Below are 18,312 nucleotides of genomic sequence, written 5' to 3'. Positions count from 1 at the left end.
GCTGTACTGTATTGTTAAGACAATTGACACTTGTTCTTACTTAATGTAACGAGTTGGAATTTTTATGGGTTTCTTCATATGGTAAATTAATATATTCCGATCACCTCGTGGCACTTACCTGGCGTGTAATTGTTCACGTGAAATACATAATTGCTATTTTGTGTTGTGTATAATTATCAGGCATCGAACTAGAGGAGCCATCTCTAAGAGAGAGGGACCCTTGTCTATAACATCTGGCAGGTCACACCAGCAATGGTTCGAGCCAGAAAGACTGCTGATGAGACACGGAATTTCGAAGCCGGTCCATGCGGAGTGCTGCTTGTGTTGAACCAATGCTGCTGAAATTACGCACTCCCAGATGGCGCGTGTGCATTGTGGGAGGTGTACAAAATAATACATTTATACTTCATGTGAACGGACGGATATGTATTAGTCTTTACTCTTTGGTTCTTTCGGTAAAGTCACGTAGGTAGAAAAATAATAAAATAAAATAAAACCAAAAATTATATATCACGACGTTTCGATCGCAACACAAGCGGTCGTCCTAAGGTGGGAAAAAATATTCCAGCAGTGAAACTGCTGAACCAGCGGGTTCAGCAGTTCCACTATTAGATTAGTTTTTCTATTGAAACGTCGTGATATATTATTGTTTGTTTTATTTTATTTTGTATTACTTTTCTACCTACGTGACTTTACCGAAAGAACCAAAGAGTATGGATCCCTGCAGTCACGAAAGCTTCAAATCAAGAATGTATTAGTCTTGCTTATTTGTTCACTTTGTTCAATTTCAGAATTTTGTCGGGCGCTACATTTTCAACATTCCATTCTACAGCACACACATGCAGATGTAGCTTGCAACTCCTTTTTTTTCTATGTTTATAATCACGATAATTTACATCCCTTTGCCAATCCACTGCTGGATGGAGGCCTTCTAACGCCCTGTCGTCATCAAGGGTCTTCATATTCTTCGATCTTTCGGTAAAGTCACGTAGAAGGGAAATAGAAAAATAATGAAAATAAAACATAATACAATTCTCACGACGTTTCGGCCACAACACAAGCAGCCGTCCACAAGCAGCCGTCCTGAGGACGCAGCCGTGTTGTGGCCGAAACGTCGTGAGAATTGTATTATGTTTTATTTTTATTATTTTGTTATTTCCCTTCTACGTGACTTTACCGAAAGATCCAAAAATATGGATCCCTGCAGTCACGAAAGCTTTAAATCGAAATGAAGGGTGTTGTTTGACCATACTTCACCGCGCTGGTTAGTGTGTGTTGGTGAAGTTGCAGGGTGAGTGGGTCTCAGAATTGCTTCGGATATCACTCGCCACCAATGTTAGAACGTGGGTAGAGCCGCGTTCTATTGTCAACAGCGCAGTGCGCTTACCACTGCGCCACCGCTCCCCCAGCTATTTCCGTCTTTTTTAAAGTGTACTCTACAAACCAGCGACAAGCAGAATTAAGGGCTTAAGTGATTTTCTTTCCATTACCCTCGGCTTTATTGCTCACAACGACAAAGTGCGGGAAAATAATTAATCTGATTAAATGAATCGATCACAAATCTCATTCATTACTAAACGGCTGCTGCGAGCTGTGATGACAATGGGGCTCTCGCTTTGGGTTAAACGTAAACTTATTTATTGTCTGCCACGTCCGTTACAGGTCCCGTGTGTCACCTTGAATAATAATAAATAAATAATGCGTTCCAGCCTCGGCTGTTTGCTATGCGCATCATGTTAATAAAATCTCGCCCGGACTGGGACAAAACCCGCTAGAGCCGGAGTCCCCGTGCTGAATGACCCGGCCCCGTGGATTGAGACTCACAGCGGCCGTGAGTGAAACCGCTCCACATTACCACCCCCACCCCCCCCCCGTTCTCTCTCCCTTCCTGAGTCTGCCTCTTGACTCCAGCGCGGGGACTGCGTTACCCTTCACCAGATAGACGGGACTCGTTACTCAGCACGCTACTCGACTCATCACTAAACTCACCACTCGAATCGCCACTCAACTCATCACTCGAATCGCCACTCAAGTCATCACTCGAATCGCCACTCAACTCACCACTCACCTCACCACTCGACTCATCACTGAACTCACCACTCGACTCACCCACTCACCTCACCACTCACCTCACCACTCAACTCACCACTCAACTCACCACTCGACTCACCACTCAACTCACCTCTCAACTCACCACTCAACTCACCACTCGACTCACCACTCACCTCACCACTCGACTCACCACTCAACTCACCACTCGACTTACCACTCAACTCACCTCTCAACTCACCACTCGACTCACCACTCACCTCACCACTCGAATCACCACTCAACTCACCACTCGACTCACCACTCACCTCACCTCTCAACTCACCACTCAACTCACCACTCACCTCACCACTCGACTCACCACTCAACTCACCACTCACCTCACCACTCAACTTACCACTCGACTCACCACTCATCTCACCATGCAACACGAACACCGCCTTTTGGACAACACAGACAAGCAGCCGTGGCCAAAGCTGAGAGGGCACGTACAAGGTAAGTTGTGGAATTTGTGTAATATTTGTTTTGTTATCATCATCATCGTCGTCGTTATGAATAATAATCTAAAGTACTCTGTCAACCAAATGCTTGCTTGAGACATGACCCACGCCGTGTCGGTGATCTGGCGGGTTCTTTGACCATACTTCGCCACACTGGTCATTGGAGGTCGGTGTGCGTATCGGGAGGGGAATACCGTCACCCAGCAGTGGATTGACAGAGGGCCGTACATCGTACACCGTAGGTGTGTGCAACGCGGTTATTATCGAGTAGTTTATTCACATTTGAGCCCTTGAGCATAGGGGGGCCCCGTTGGGTCCTGAGACTTCGATAGGAACCACAAACCAGCGCCACTTGGAGCCGTGTAATTACAGATGTCTCGTACACGCCCTTGGTTTGGAGGGGGGGCGGGGTCATAGACTAACTTGGAGACGTTGGCCAAATGAAATAAATCAAGGATAGGGAGGGGAGGACCAAGGGAACGAGACCGGACCGTTGTCTCTGCATGCGTCGTGTGTCACGATTTCCTGCAATAAAACACGCATCGCCTTCAAGCTGCACACGCACAGGCGACACGAACGCGAACGCGCGATGATGAGTGTGGAGGGGGGTGGGGGGGGCGTCGTCTAATTTTGAAAAACAATGGTCGGAAACTGCAAACTGCCGCCCAAAAAAATAAAATTCACAAATACAATTTATATAAATAGCCAACATGCAATACAGAGCGCGTGCAATCTGCACTTTGGAGCAATGCGTACGTGCCGATGTGATTATACGCAAGATACGAAATCATAATAAGGGTGTAAGTTAAATTGATGTGGGTGAGGTATGGATGAACAGCCCCTATGCCCGTCACAGCATGAGGTAAGCCTCGTCCAGCAGTGGATTGACAAGAGGGCGAGTGATTATCACACGCCAGGTGGAGCGGTGGACGTAGTGGTTAGCGCACTGACCTGTGAAACCAGTCCACCAGCTGAGCGTTGTTCCCAGTCTTTGCTAACATCAGTGCCGAGTGCTGTCTGCGCTGGTGCTGGGACCAACATACGTTGACCAAGCGTGGTGAAGCATAGTGAAACAACCACCACGAATGGCATGGTTTAATTTTCGATTTAAAGCTTTCGTGACTGCAGGGATTCATCTTCTTGGTTCTTTCGGTAAAGTCACGTAGAAGGGAAGTAATAAAATAATAAAAATAAAACATAATAAAATAAAATAATTCTCACGACGTTTCGGCTACAACGCAAGCAGCCGTCTTCAGGTTTTATTTTTATTATTTTATTACTTCCCTTCTACGTGACTTTACCGAAAGAACCAAGAAGATGGCATGGTTTAATGAGGACATCAACGCTAACTCTGGTCATCCTCGCAGCGACTTGTCGATAATCGTCGAACAAAGACGATCGCTGCATTGCGTGCTTTCGGATGCGCTTCTGCGGCCGTCTGGAACGCTCTGTCGATATTAGGAAGCCATTGGAGCGTGGTGCCAGGTTGAAATTTAGTCAAATTCTTACCAATTTCATTGAATCACATCGAGTCACCCCGTGTTCCGTAGGAGCAACAGTCACGCTCGGAAGTCAGAAACACAGTGTACCTTATCGGAGGATGTCGTTCATGTCATTGTAAGGACTGCCAAAAGATAAACACTTAAACCGTTTCTCAGCAACGTCAACTTGTCACATAATTTTTACTCGAGCCCCAAAGCGTATTAATATTTCGAGCTAGGATATCCAATCGGTTACTGTGACGATGATCTCTAACGATTATTGGTTACTCTAACGATTTGATCACTCCACTAATTGGATAACAATTAAATGGTTGTGGGCGGGGCTTGGTGACGTCATCGGCGTCATCAACCGCATCTCTCTCTGGGCGTGGCTTTCGGGGGGTGTCCTGCCTTCGGGATGGAGGATGCGAGAGCGGCCATCCTTTTCAGCTGGGGTCTGAGGAATCCACCAAAAAGTGTAGTTGATTACAATTTGTCCATTATTTGAGTATTTAAGCACTAGTTATTTCTTCATCCTGTTTGCAGTACATTTTTGGCAAGTTTCATGTCTTGATTTAAAGCTTTCGTGACTGCAGTAATTCATACTCGTTGGGTCTTTCGGTAAAGTCACGTAGATAGAAAAAAAGAAATCACCTTTCGATCGCAACACAGGCAATCATCATCGGGTGAGACAAACACAGCAGGAGAACCTGATGACGGTTGCTTGTGTTGCGATCGAAACGTCGTGATTTTTTATTTTTCTATCTACGCGACTTTACCGATAGACCCAAAGAGTAAGTTTAATGTCGGTAATTTTTAGTTTTAGGTCTTGTTAGTTTGTGCATTCCCTCGTTGCAATGTCCTGCAACTCTGGTTTGGGATTGTTTTGTTGTTCTTATAATCGAGCTGCTTCGCTCAATGGGCATTAGAGTACCGGCTGAAATGAAGGCTAAGTTTGAGTGTGACTTAATCGACTCATTGTATCAGCTCTATATAAAATGCGTTAAATGTGTCCACTGTTCAGGATTGTAGGATAATACTAGGCGTAGAGAACAGTTTATTTGGCATCGCGGCCAACATTTAAAATTGATTTGACACAAATAATCACATTCACTTGATGTTATTTGTCGGAAGGCCTGCTCAATCACCGTGTAGCTCTTCGCACCCGAGCTGTATGGCTTCTCCAGTATGTGTCCAGGTTGTACGGTGCGTGTTTCATGCCAACGTCTTACGTCTCGCTCCACGTGCTGGGAGCTTCTTTAGGAACTTAATATATAAATAATTCTGAGGGCTATCCACCCAAATTAATTATTTAAAATTAGCCGAACAACCGAACCAGAATATTTTCTTTAACAACGCTCTCCATTGGCGCTCCTTACTGAGTCGTGGAATAACACATTCCTGCGGAGGGAGCTGGTGGGAACGTTGGGTTGCTCGGTCAATGGCCAGGGTCAACGGCGGCGTGGTGTATTCCGCAAATATGCCCGACTGTGAGGGTGGGCACAAGCCGGCGTGAGTAGGTTAAACGTTGAGTTTTATAAGGGCACCACGAGGTGACTAGCCCCTCCCCACCCAGCCCCACCCCTTCCACCCCCCACCCAGCCCTACCCTCCCCACCCAGCCCCTCCCCACCCTCCCCACCCAGCCCCTCCCCACCCAGCCCCTCCCCACCCTCCCCACCCAGCCCCTCCCCACCCAACCCCTCCCCATCCTCCCCTCTCCACCCAGCCCCACCCCTCCCATTTTTGGATCCACGACGGACGGACGGACACAATAATCCCCTGTGGGCTGGTGGAATCAGGTGGTTCCTACCAGTATTACACATTCCTAGACTGGAACCGATTGCTCCACAGCACATTCCACTGGTGAACTGACCATCATACATACCAACCATGTCTTTACTTGTTTATTCATTTTACATTTTGCTTGGCAGTAGGGGTTTCGTTTGCTTAGTAGTCGCTGTATACAACATTTAGTCCTTATATATAATTGATGTACAGCGTTATGGGATGCAATTAGCATGAATTACACTATACTATAACATTTAATTATTTTAAAAGGAAATTACTTAAGTGTTTAATCTACGGACTGTATAGAGCCTTTAACGGCCAAGTTTCCCTGCGTCCCTGCGACCTGATGACCTTGAATTTGCCTGATCTCATAGGATCTCGAAAGCTCGGCAACATTGAGCCTGATTCATACTTGCATGGGAAATACCATAAACTCGTGGATTGACAAAAATAGACTATAATTATTTTTTATATCACAGAGCAATATCGCATAGGCATTAACAAACGCCATGCGTTGAAACGGATGTTGCTATTCAATGTATGAGTACAATATAAATACATAGCCAACATATATAAACTGGCCTGTGACCAAATCGGCATATTCCCGATCTCCGCGGATCAAGCAAGCTAAGCAGTGTTGAACCTGCATAGCAGTTTGGATGGGTGACCGCATACATTCAAAGTTTTTTTTGTCCACAAACCACGGGGCTACGTGGTGCGTACTGGATTGTAGTGCATTGTTGTACGAAAGCCATTGTTGTACTATACTCATATGCTTCCGAGTCTATTCTCTACACTCTCACCAACCCGCACTGACCAGCGTGGTGACGCATGGTCAAATAATCATCACAATCCGTACAGGCACGGGGAGGCCTTCATTGAGCCGTGCATTAATAAAAACCTGTATATTATTACAATTATAGGGTCATTTCGGGAGATGGATGTGAACCGGCGGCCTCTGGATTGCAAGTCCACTGTGCTAACCAAAGCTGCTGCGGCGTAATGCTTAGTACACTGCAAACAGGAGGGTCCCCTGTTTGATCCCATCACCCGTGGCACGGCAGTTTTTAAATCCCCCCCGCTCCCATCTCCCCCCGGCTTCTGTCCATACAGCAGCATCAATGGGTTCACCACAGCGAGTCGATCGGCAGGTGAGCCTGCGGCCGGGTAAAGTGTAGATGCTCCCGCCTCTTCCAACACGTCTGGTCGGCGTGGAAGAGGAGACCAAATACACCTCTATAGAGCTCGCACGAGTCCATGTCCCTCCCAAACAGGATGCCCTCCCAGCCGTGCGAGCAGGCAAGCAATTGCGGGGGGTTGCACCGTTGCATCTTGATCTTACTACTATCCCCAGCACGTTCGAACTGATGTTGATTCCCCCTAAGAATGCGCCTTCGATTAGCGCGGTTGGCTACGTACGGTGCGAAAGAAGTTCAACATACATACATGCTGCGCGTAGACTCAACACTGCCCATAGACTCAACACTGCCCATAGAATCAACACTGCACCATAGACTCAACACTACCCATAGACTCAACACTACCCATTGACTCAACACTACCCATAGACTCAACACTACCCATAGACTCAACACTACCCATAGACTCAACACTGCCCATAGATTCAACACTGCCCATAGATTCAACACTGCCCATAGACTCAACACTACCCATAAATTCAACAATGCCCATAGACTCAACACTGCCCATAGACTCAACAATGCCCATAGACTCAACACTGCCCATAGATTCAACACTGCCCATAGATTCAACACTGCCCATAGACTCAACACTACCCATAGACTCAACAATGCCCATAGACTCAACACTGCCCATAGATTCAACACTGCCCATAGACTCAACACTACCCATAAATTCAACACTGCCAATAGACTCAATACTGCCCATAGACTCAACACTACCCATCGACTTAACACTGTCCATAGACTCAACACGACCCAAAGACTCAACACTGCCCATAGACTCAACACTGCCCATAGACTCAACACTGCCCATAGGCTCAACACTACCCATAGACTCAACACTACCCATAGACTCAACACTGCCCATAGGCTCAACATTACCCATAGACTCAACATTACCCATAGACTCAACACGGCACCATAGACTCAACACTGCCCACAGACTCAACACTGCCCAAAGACTCAACACTGCCCATAGACTCAACACTGCCCATAGACTCAACACTGCCCATAGACTCAACACTGCCCATAGACTCAACACTGCCCATAGATTCAACACTATCCATCAACTCAACACTGCCCATAGACTCAACACGACCCAAAGACTCAACACTGCCCATTGACTCAACACTGCACCATAGACTCAACACTGCCCATAGGCTCAACACTGCCTATAGGCTCAACACTGCCCATAGACTCAACACTGCACCATAGACTCAACACTACCCATAGACTCAACACTACCCATAGACTCAACACTACCCATAGACTCAACACTACCCATAGACTCAACACTACCCATAGACTCAACAATACCCATAGACTCAACACTGCCCATAGATTCAACACTGCCCATAGACTCAACACTACCCATAGACTCAACACTGCCCATAGACTCAACACTGCCCATAGATTCAACACTGCCCATAGACTCAACACTACCCATAAACTCAACACTGCCCATAGACTCAATACTGCCCATAGACTCAACACTACCCATCGACTTAACACTGCCCATAGACTCAACACGACCCAAAGACTCAACACTGCCCATAGACTCAACACTGCCCATAGACTCAACACTGCCCATAGGCTCAACACTACCCATAGACTCAACACTACCCATAGACTCAACACTGCCCATATTCTCAACATTACCCATAGACTCAACATTACCCATAGACTCAACACGGCACCATAGACTCAACACTGCCCACAGACTCAACATTGCCCATAGACTCAACACTGCCCATAGACTCAACACTACCCATAGACTCAACACTGCCCATAGACTCAACACTGCCCATAGACTCAACACTGCCCATAAATTCAACACTATCCATCGACTCAACACTGCCCATAGACTCAACACTGCCCATAGACTCAACACTGCACCATAGACTCAACACTGCCTCATAAACTCAACACTGCCCATAGACTCAACACTGCCCATAGACTCAACACTGCCCATAGACTCAACACTGCCCATAGACTCAACACTGCCCATAGACTCAACACTGCCCATAGACTCAACATTACCCATAGACTCAACAATGCCCATAGACTCAACACTGCCCATAGACTCAACACTGCCCATAGACTCAACACTGCCCATAGACTCAACATTATCCATAGACTTAACACTGCCCATAAACTCAACACTGCCCATAGACTCAACACTGCCCATAGACTCAACACTGCCCATAGACTCAACACTGCCCATAGATTCAACACTGCCCATAGACTCAACACTGCACCATAGACTCAACACTGCACCATAAACTCAACACTGCCCATAGACTCAACACTGCCCATAGACTCAACACTGCCCATAGACTCAACACTGCACCATAGACTCAACACTGCACCATAGACTCAACACTGCCCATAGACTCAACACTGCCCAGAGACTCAACACTGCCCATAGACTCAACACTGCCCATAGACTCAACACTGCCCATAGACTCAACATTACCCATAGACTCAACACTGCCCATAGACTCAACACTGCCCATAGACTCAACACTGCCCATAGACTCAACATTACCCATAGACTCAACACTGCCCATAAACTCAACACTGCCCATAGACTCAACACTGCCCATAGACTCAACACTGCCCATAGACTCAACACCGCCCATAGATTCAACACTGCTCATAGACTCAACACTGCCCATAGACTCAACATTACCCATAGACTCAACACTGTCCATAGACTCAACACTACCCATAGACTCAACACTGCCCATAGACTCAACACTACCCATAGACTCAACACTGCCCATAGACTCAACATTATCCATAGACTTAACACTGCCCATAAACTCAACACTGCCCATAGACTCAACACTGCCCATAGACTCAACACTGCCCATAGACTCAACACTGCCCATAGATTCAACACTGCCCATAGACTCAACACTGCCCATAGACTCAACATCACCCATAGACTCAACACTGTCCATAGACTCAACACTGCCCATAGACTCAACACTGCACCATAAATTCAACACTGCCCATAGACTCAACACTGCACCATAGACTCAACACTGCACCATAAACTCAACACTGCCCATAGACTCAACACTGCCCATAGACTCAACACTGCCCATAGACTCAACACTGCCTCATAAACTCAACACTGCCCATAGACTCAACACTGCCCATAGGCTCAACACTACCCATAGACTCAACACTACCCATAGACTCAACACTGCCCATATTCTCAACATTACCCATAGACTCAACATTACCCATAGACTCAACACGGCACCATAGACTCAACACTGCCCACAGACTCAACATTGCCCATAGACTCAACACTGCCCATAGACTCAACACTACCCATAGACTCAACACTGCCCATAGACTCAACACTGCCCATAGACTCAACACTGCCCATAAATTCAACACTATCCATCGACTCAACACTGCCCATAGACTCAACACTGCCCATAGACTCAACACTGCACCATAGACTCAACACTGCCTCATAAACTCAACACTGCCCATAGACTCAACACTGCCCATAGACTCAACACTGCCCATAGACTCAACACTGCACCATAGACTCAACACTGCACCATAGACTCAACACTGCCCATAGACTCAACACTGCCCATAGACTCAACACTGCCCATAGACTCAACACTGCCCATAGACTCAACATTACCCATAGACTCAACAATGCCCATAGACTCAACACTGCCCATAGACTCAACACTGCCCATAGACTCAACACTGCCCATAGACTCAACATTATCCATAGACTTAACACTGCCCATAAACTCAACACTGCCCATAGACTCAACACTGCCCATAGACTCAACACTGCCCATAGACTCAACACTGCCCATAGATTCAACACTGCCCATAGACTCAACACTGCACCATAGACTCAACACTGCACCATAAACTCAACACTGCCCATAGACTCAACACTGCCCATAGACTCAACACTGCCCATAGACTCAACACTGCACCATAGACTCAACACTGCACCATAGACTCAACACTGCCCATAGACTCAACACTGCCCAGAGACTCAACACTGCCCATAGACTCAACACTGCCCATAGACTCAACACTGCCCATAGACTCAACATTACCCATAGACTCAACACTGCCCATAGACTCAACACTGCCCATAGACTCAACACTGCCCATAGACTCAACATTACCCATAGACTCAACACTGCCCATAAACTCAACACTGCCCATAGACTCAACACTGCCCATAGACTCAACACTGCCCATAGACTCAACACCGCCCATAGATTCAACACTGCTCATAGACTCAACACTGCCCATAGACTCAACATTACCCATAGACTCAACACTGTCCATAGACTCAACACTACCCATAGACTCAACACTGCCCATAGACTCAACACTACCCATAGACTCAACACTGCCCATAGACTCAACATTATCCATAGACTTAACACTGCCCATAAACTCAACACTGCCCATAGACTCAACACTGCCCATAGACTCAACACTGCCCATAGACTCAACACTGCCCATAGATTCAACACTGCCCATAGACTCAACACTGCCCATAGACTCAACATCACCCATAGACTCAACACTGTCCATAGACTCAACACTGCCCATAGACTCAACACTGCACCATAAATTCAACACTGCCCATAGACTCAACACTGCACCATAGACTCAACACTGCACCATAAACTCAACACTGCCCATAGACTCAACACTGCCCATAGACTCAACACTGCCCATAGACTCAACACTGCACCATAGACTCAACACTGCACCATAGACTCAACACTGCCCATAGACTCAACACTGCCCAGAGACTCAACACTGCCCATAGACTCAACACTGCCCATAGACTCAACACTGCCCATAGACTCAACATTACCCATAGACTCAACACTGCCCATAGACTCAACACTGCCCATAGACTCAACACTGCCCATAGACTCAACATTACCCATAGACTCAACACTGCCCATAAACTCAACACTGCCCATAGACTCAACACTGCCCATAGACTCAACACTGCCCATAGACTCAACACCGCCCATAGATTCAACACTGCTCATAGACTCAACACTGCCCATAGACTCAACATTACCCATAGACTCAACACTGTCCATAGACTCAACACTACCCATAGACTCAACACTGCCCATAGACTCAACACTACCCATAGACCCAACACTACCCATAGACTCAACAATACCCATAGACTCAACACTGCCCATAGATTCAACACTGCCCATAGACTCAACACTACCCATAGACTCAACACTGCCCATAGACTCAACACTGCCCATAGATTCAACACTGCCCATAGACTCAACACTACCCATAAACTCAACACTGCCCATAGACTCAATACTGCCCATAGACTCAACACTACCCATCGACTTAACACTGCCCATAGACTCAACACGACCCAAAGACTCAACACTGCCCATAGACTCAACACTGCCCATAGACTCAACACTGCCCATAGGCTCAACACTACCCATAGACTCAACACTACCCATAGACTCAACACTGCCCATATTCTCAACATTACCCATAGACTCAACATTACCCATAGACTCAACACGGCACCATAGACTCAACACTGCCCACAGACTCAACATTGCCCATAGACTCAACACTGCCCATAGACTCAACACTACCCATAGACTCAACACTGCCCATAGACTCAACACTGCCCATAGACTCAACACTGCCCATAAATTCAACACTATCCATCGACTCAACACTGCCCATAGACTCAACACTGCCCATAGACTCAACACTGCACCATAGACTCAACACTGCCTCATAAACTCAACACTGCCCATAGACTCAACACTGCCCATAGACTCAACACTGCCCATAGACTCAACACTGCACCATAGACTCAACACTGCACCATAGACTCAACACTGCCCATAGACTCAACACTGCCCATAGACTCAACACTGCCCATAGACTCAACACTGCCCATAGACTCAACATTACCCATAGACTCAACAATGCCCATAGACTCAACACTGCCCATAGACTCAACACTGCCCATAGACTCAACACTGCCCATAGACTCAACATTATCCATAGACTCAACACTGCCCATAAACTCAACACTGCCCATAGACTCAACACTGCCCATAGACTCAACACTGCCCATAGACTCAACACTGCCCATAGATTCAACACTGCCCATAGACTCAACACTGCCCATAGACTCAACATCACCCATAGACTCAACACTGTCCATAGACTCAACACTGCCCATAGACTCAACACTGCACCATAAATTCAACACTGCCCATAGACTCAACACTGCACCATCGACTCAACACTGCACCATAAACTCAACACTGCCCATAGACTCAACACTGCCCATAGACTCAACACTGCCCATAGACTCAACACTGCACCATAGACTCAACACTGCACCATAGACTCAACACTGCCCATAGACTCAACACTGCCCAGAGACTCAACACTGCCCATAGACTCAACACTGCCCATAGACTCAACACTGCCCATAGACTCAACATTACCCATAGACTCAACACTGCCCATAGACTCAACACTGCCCATAGACTCAACACTGCCCATAAACTCAACATTACCCATAGACTCAACACTGCCCATAAACTCAACACTGCCCATAGACTCAACACTGCCCATAGACTCAACACTGCCCATAGACTCAACACCGCCCATAGATTCAACACTGCTCATAGACTCAACACTGCCCATAGACTCAACATTACCCATAGACTCAACACTGTCCATAGACTCAACACTACCCATAGACTCAACACTGCCCATAGACTCAACACTGCCCATAGACTCAACACTGCCCATAGACTCAACATTACCCATAGGCTCAACACTGTCCATAGACTCAACACTGCCCATAGACTCAACACTGCCCATAGACTCAACACTGCCCATAGACTCAACACTGCACCATAGACTCAACACTGCCCATAGACTCAACACTGCCCATAGACTCAACACTGCCCATAGACTCAACACTGCCCATAGACTCAACACTGCACCTCCGATAAGCGCGATTGGCCAATGCGGTGCGAAAAAAGTTCAACGTGCGTTCATACCCCCGCGCACAATTCAGTGAACCGTCAACTCAGGACGCGATCATCGCCGCAGATTTCCAACGCCCCGTGACCCCCAGGTAGGATGCTCTTCAGCTGCTACAGGCAGAGAAGGTGGTGAGAGAAGCCCCCCCCCATCTCCTCTCCTATTGTTGGCGCGACTCCCTCGCTCGAGTCTGTCCCATTGTAAAGTTCAGCTCACGCTGACGCCAAGCAGCTTCCTCCACCCCCCCCCCCTTCGCTCTGAGACGCTGCCACCGTCTCGTAAAGGCGATCGGAGGAGCGCGCGTGGCCGTCGGCTGTGTCGACCACCCTCCACCACCCGCCCTGGCCGCTGGCGAGTGCTGGCGATGTTCCCACCGCGAGCGTGCCAAGGGAGCGAGGTTGGTCGCGCGATGGGACATCAGCGCTGGGTGGTGTTCACGTCGCTGTTTTTAAATCCTTTATATTAAGTTCACTTGCTTGCTTGCGCGCTTACGACCGTGCAAATCTTTCGGTCGTTTTTTAACCCGCTTCCCGTGATCCAATCGAGCTGACATTTTGCACACAGACTCGTTGTGCGTGACAATTTATTTTCGTGAAAATATTTTTTCCAAAATTTTACACTTTTTAGGATAATTTTTTTATATTTAATTACCAATTGCTTAATGGTGGCAGGCAATCATCTGACCCATAGGTGGCAGCCATCTCAAGCCAGAGGACGAGAGGACTCTAGCCGCCCGTTTCAAATACCAATGTGATAAAAATGAAACTCTTACTCAAGAAAAACAGAAATGAATAATAAAATAAAACCGATGCCACGCATATAAAGGATTTATATTTCGATTTAAAGCTTTCGTGACTGCAGGGATTCATCTTCTTGGTTCTTTCGGTAAAGTCACGTAGAAGGGAAGTAATAAAATAATAAAAAAAATAAAACATAATAAAACAATTCTCACGACGTTTCGGCCACAACGCAAGCAGCCGTCCTCAGGCGAAGAATGAGAACATTATCAAGCTAGGAGCTTATATAGGTGTAGCGAGGAGGAGCGCCTTAACAAAAGAATGTGCATATGAAGAGGAATTTAGCATACCAATGGGCAATGAGTAGGAGGTGGGCGGAGGGGTTTCAAAGTCCCATTATGCCCATGCCATTATGCAGGATCAACAGCACCACGGGGGGGCGCAAGGAACAGCGTTAATAAAGGAAAGGAATGTTAATGATATGTAGCTGCATTTACCAAACAACCACGTAGAAAACCAAAGTAAAAACTACATAAAAAACTAAAATATAAACTGATACTTACTATACTCTACAATAAGCTGAGTTACTAACAACAAATAATAAATTACAATTCTACGTCGTAAGAAGTATATAATATACTTCCATCTAAACTTTATTCTCTTAGCATATACAGTACTATATACTGCCATAGATAAACCCAACATTAAATTATATACTGTATTGCTGTAAACCACCCTATACTTTATACATTTTAATATAACACTATGTATTATTCAACTCACCCTAATGTGTATCGAAATGGTTTATTACGTCCTTCCAATGATTGCTAAGCCTGAATCCATCTTCTCGGTTAAAATTGTCTCTGTGTTTGTATATGTGGATCGCCTCATGAACGAATCTCTCATGATAGCCAGATGGCTTGCAGAGAACCTCCGTCTTGGAGAAGTCAATGTCATGTGAGCCCACTGAGTTGTAACAGTGGTCTGCCACGGCTGAGGTGTTTGTCCTACCGTGTTTTAGATCAGCTTTATGTTCACGAATGCGGTCTGAGACGTGTCGTTTGGTTTCCCCAATGTAACTGCTACCACAGAGGCAACTTAGTTTGTAGACGCCAGGGTACTGTATGTCTGGAATCACATCTTTTACAGACGGTACCAGATCACGGATTTTATGTACTGTGTTGAATCGGACCTGGATCTTGTGTTTAATCAGGATTTTGGAGATCTTTTTTGTGACCCCAGCAATGTAGGGTAAGGTGATGGTCTTATCTCAGAGAAAATTAGACTTACGCGCACCGAACTAGATCAGTTAGACAAGATACTCTACAAATCACACTTATCTTTGAGTGCAACAATGTCCACATCGGATTGGGAACACGTGGAAAAAATGACTGCCTCTTCAGCTGCCGCTATGTCGACTAAATGTAAGGACAACTTGATTTCCAAATTCAACCGCCTCTCAAACAAGAAACCGGACCCACACATTGAAAAGCTAGATGTTAACAAAGTCGTAATTAATCGCAGTAACAGTCCTATTTCTGAAGGTTTGAAATCCGTTTTAGCTAAAGGACTAAACTTTGCAGTCACACCTAGACACATACCAGTTAATGATATAATTGCTCGAGTAGATGTAGCTCTCAAGGGCTTGAGTCACATCGCTGCAGACGTAGCAAGATCTGAAATCTCTGTAACCCTCAAAAACGCTAAGATGCCAGCTAGCAACATCAGCAAAGATGAGCGTTTTGAATTAGCTCAATTAAAAAAGAGGGAGGACATTGTCATCCTCTCAGCCGACAAAGGCAATGCCACTGTCATCATGGACAAAATAGAATACAACAACAAAATTCAAGAACTACTTAACGATGGCAGCTATACAAAAATAAAAAGAGACCCCACCAACAGCCTTGTCTCCAAAACCAACAACATCATTTCTGCTTCAACCGCATTAATTGATCAGACCAAACAGTTCTCGTTGAAACCTTCTGCAGCCAGGCCACCAAGATTGTACGGCTTGCCAAAGATACATAAAGAAGATACACCTCTTCGTCCCATTGTCTCTACTATCAACTCCCCCACTTACAAACTGGCTCGTTTTTTGTCCGAAATCCTACGGCCTTTCACTGGAAAAACCACCTCTGCAGTACTAAACTCTACTGACCTGGTATCGACAATCAAGGGGATTGCCCTGTCCCCAGACGACCTGCTTGTCAGTTTTGATGTGGTTTCCTTGTTCACCAAGGTGCCTGTGCCTGACACCATCGCAATCATTGAAGACTTGGTTCATCAAGGACTAAATGCTGGGGTACCCCCCCTGGTGAGACACTGCTTAACCAATACATACTTCACCTGGAATGGAACCTTCTACAAGCAAATTGAGGGCACCCCAATGGGCTCCCCCCTATCTCCGGTTGTAGCCAACATCTTCATGGAAAAATTTGAGACGGACGCCATCCAGACTGCCACTCTACGCCCGACCTTATGGAAGAGGTACGTAGACGATACTTTTGTCATCTGGCCACATGGCCGGCCTGCTCTAGACCAATTTCTCGGCCACATCAATTCCATACACCCAGCCATCAGATTCACCATGGAAGTCGAAAATGATGGCAAGCTACCCTTTTTGGATGTCCTAATCAAAAGGAGACCTGATGGTTCAATGAGCCACTCTGTCTACAGGAAAGCCACCCACACGGATGCTTATCTAAAACCGGATTCCCACCACCATCCATCCCAGAAGAATTCCCTCATCAAGACTCTATATCATAGAGCCCAATGCATCTCCGACCATGAACACATTTCCAGTGAACTCAAACACGTACGCCAAGCTCTTAAGGCTAATGGTTACTCCGACTACACAATCCGCAAAGCCATCACTCCAACCATCAAGAAAGATCCTGTTGAGGAGCCTTTCAAGACCATCACCTTACCCTACATTGCTGGGGTCACAAAAAAGATCTCCAAAATCCTGATTAAACACAAGATCCAGGTCCGATTCAACACAGTACATAAAATCCGTGATCTGGTACCGTCTGTAAAAGATGTGATTCCAGACATACAGTACCCTGGCGTCTACAAACTAAGTTGCCTCTGTGGTAGCAGTTACATTGGGGAAACCAAACGACACGTCTCAGACCGCATTCGTGAACATAAAGCTGATCTAAAACACGGTAGGACAAACACCTCAGCCGTGGCAGACCACTGTTACAACTCAGTGGGCTCACATGACATTGACTTCTCCAAGACGGAGGTTCTCTGCAAGCCATCTGGCTATCATGAGAGATTCGTTCATGAGGCGATCCACATATACAAACACAGAGACAATTTTAACCGAGAAGATGGATTCAGGCTTAGCAATCATTGGAAGGACGTAATAAACCATTTCGATACACATTAGGGTGAGTTGAATAATACATAGTGTTATATTAAAATGTATAAAGTATAGGGTGGTTTACAGCAATACAGTATATAAT

General features: G+C 46.3%; 1 protein-coding gene across 1 annotated transcript in view; it reads left to right on the top strand.

Annotated features, from left to right (window-relative positions):
- The first annotated feature begins 2,322 nt into the window (after window positions 1-2,322).
- The window catches only part of LOC144942843 (chloride channel protein ClC-Kb-like), a 56,737-nt gene continuing 40,747 nt past the window's right edge, over window positions 2,323-18,312 (top strand). Inside the window, exon 1 of the mRNA XM_078869849.1 lies at window positions 2,323-2,544. Within this exon, the coding sequence (XP_078725975.1) occupies window positions 2,472-2,544 (73 nt within the window). The 5' untranslated portion in view covers window positions 2,323-2,471. The remainder of the gene's footprint in view (window positions 2,545-18,312) is intronic.

Source organism: Lampetra fluviatilis, chromosome 28 (assembly GCF_964198595.1).
Source record: "Lampetra fluviatilis chromosome 28, kcLamFluv1.1, whole genome shotgun sequence".
NCBI classification, from domain to species: domain Eukaryota; kingdom Metazoa; phylum Chordata; class Hyperoartia; order Petromyzontiformes; family Petromyzontidae; genus Lampetra; species Lampetra fluviatilis.
Note: the sequence above shows the minus strand (reverse complement) of the source record. Positions and strands in the feature narration are given on the sequence as shown.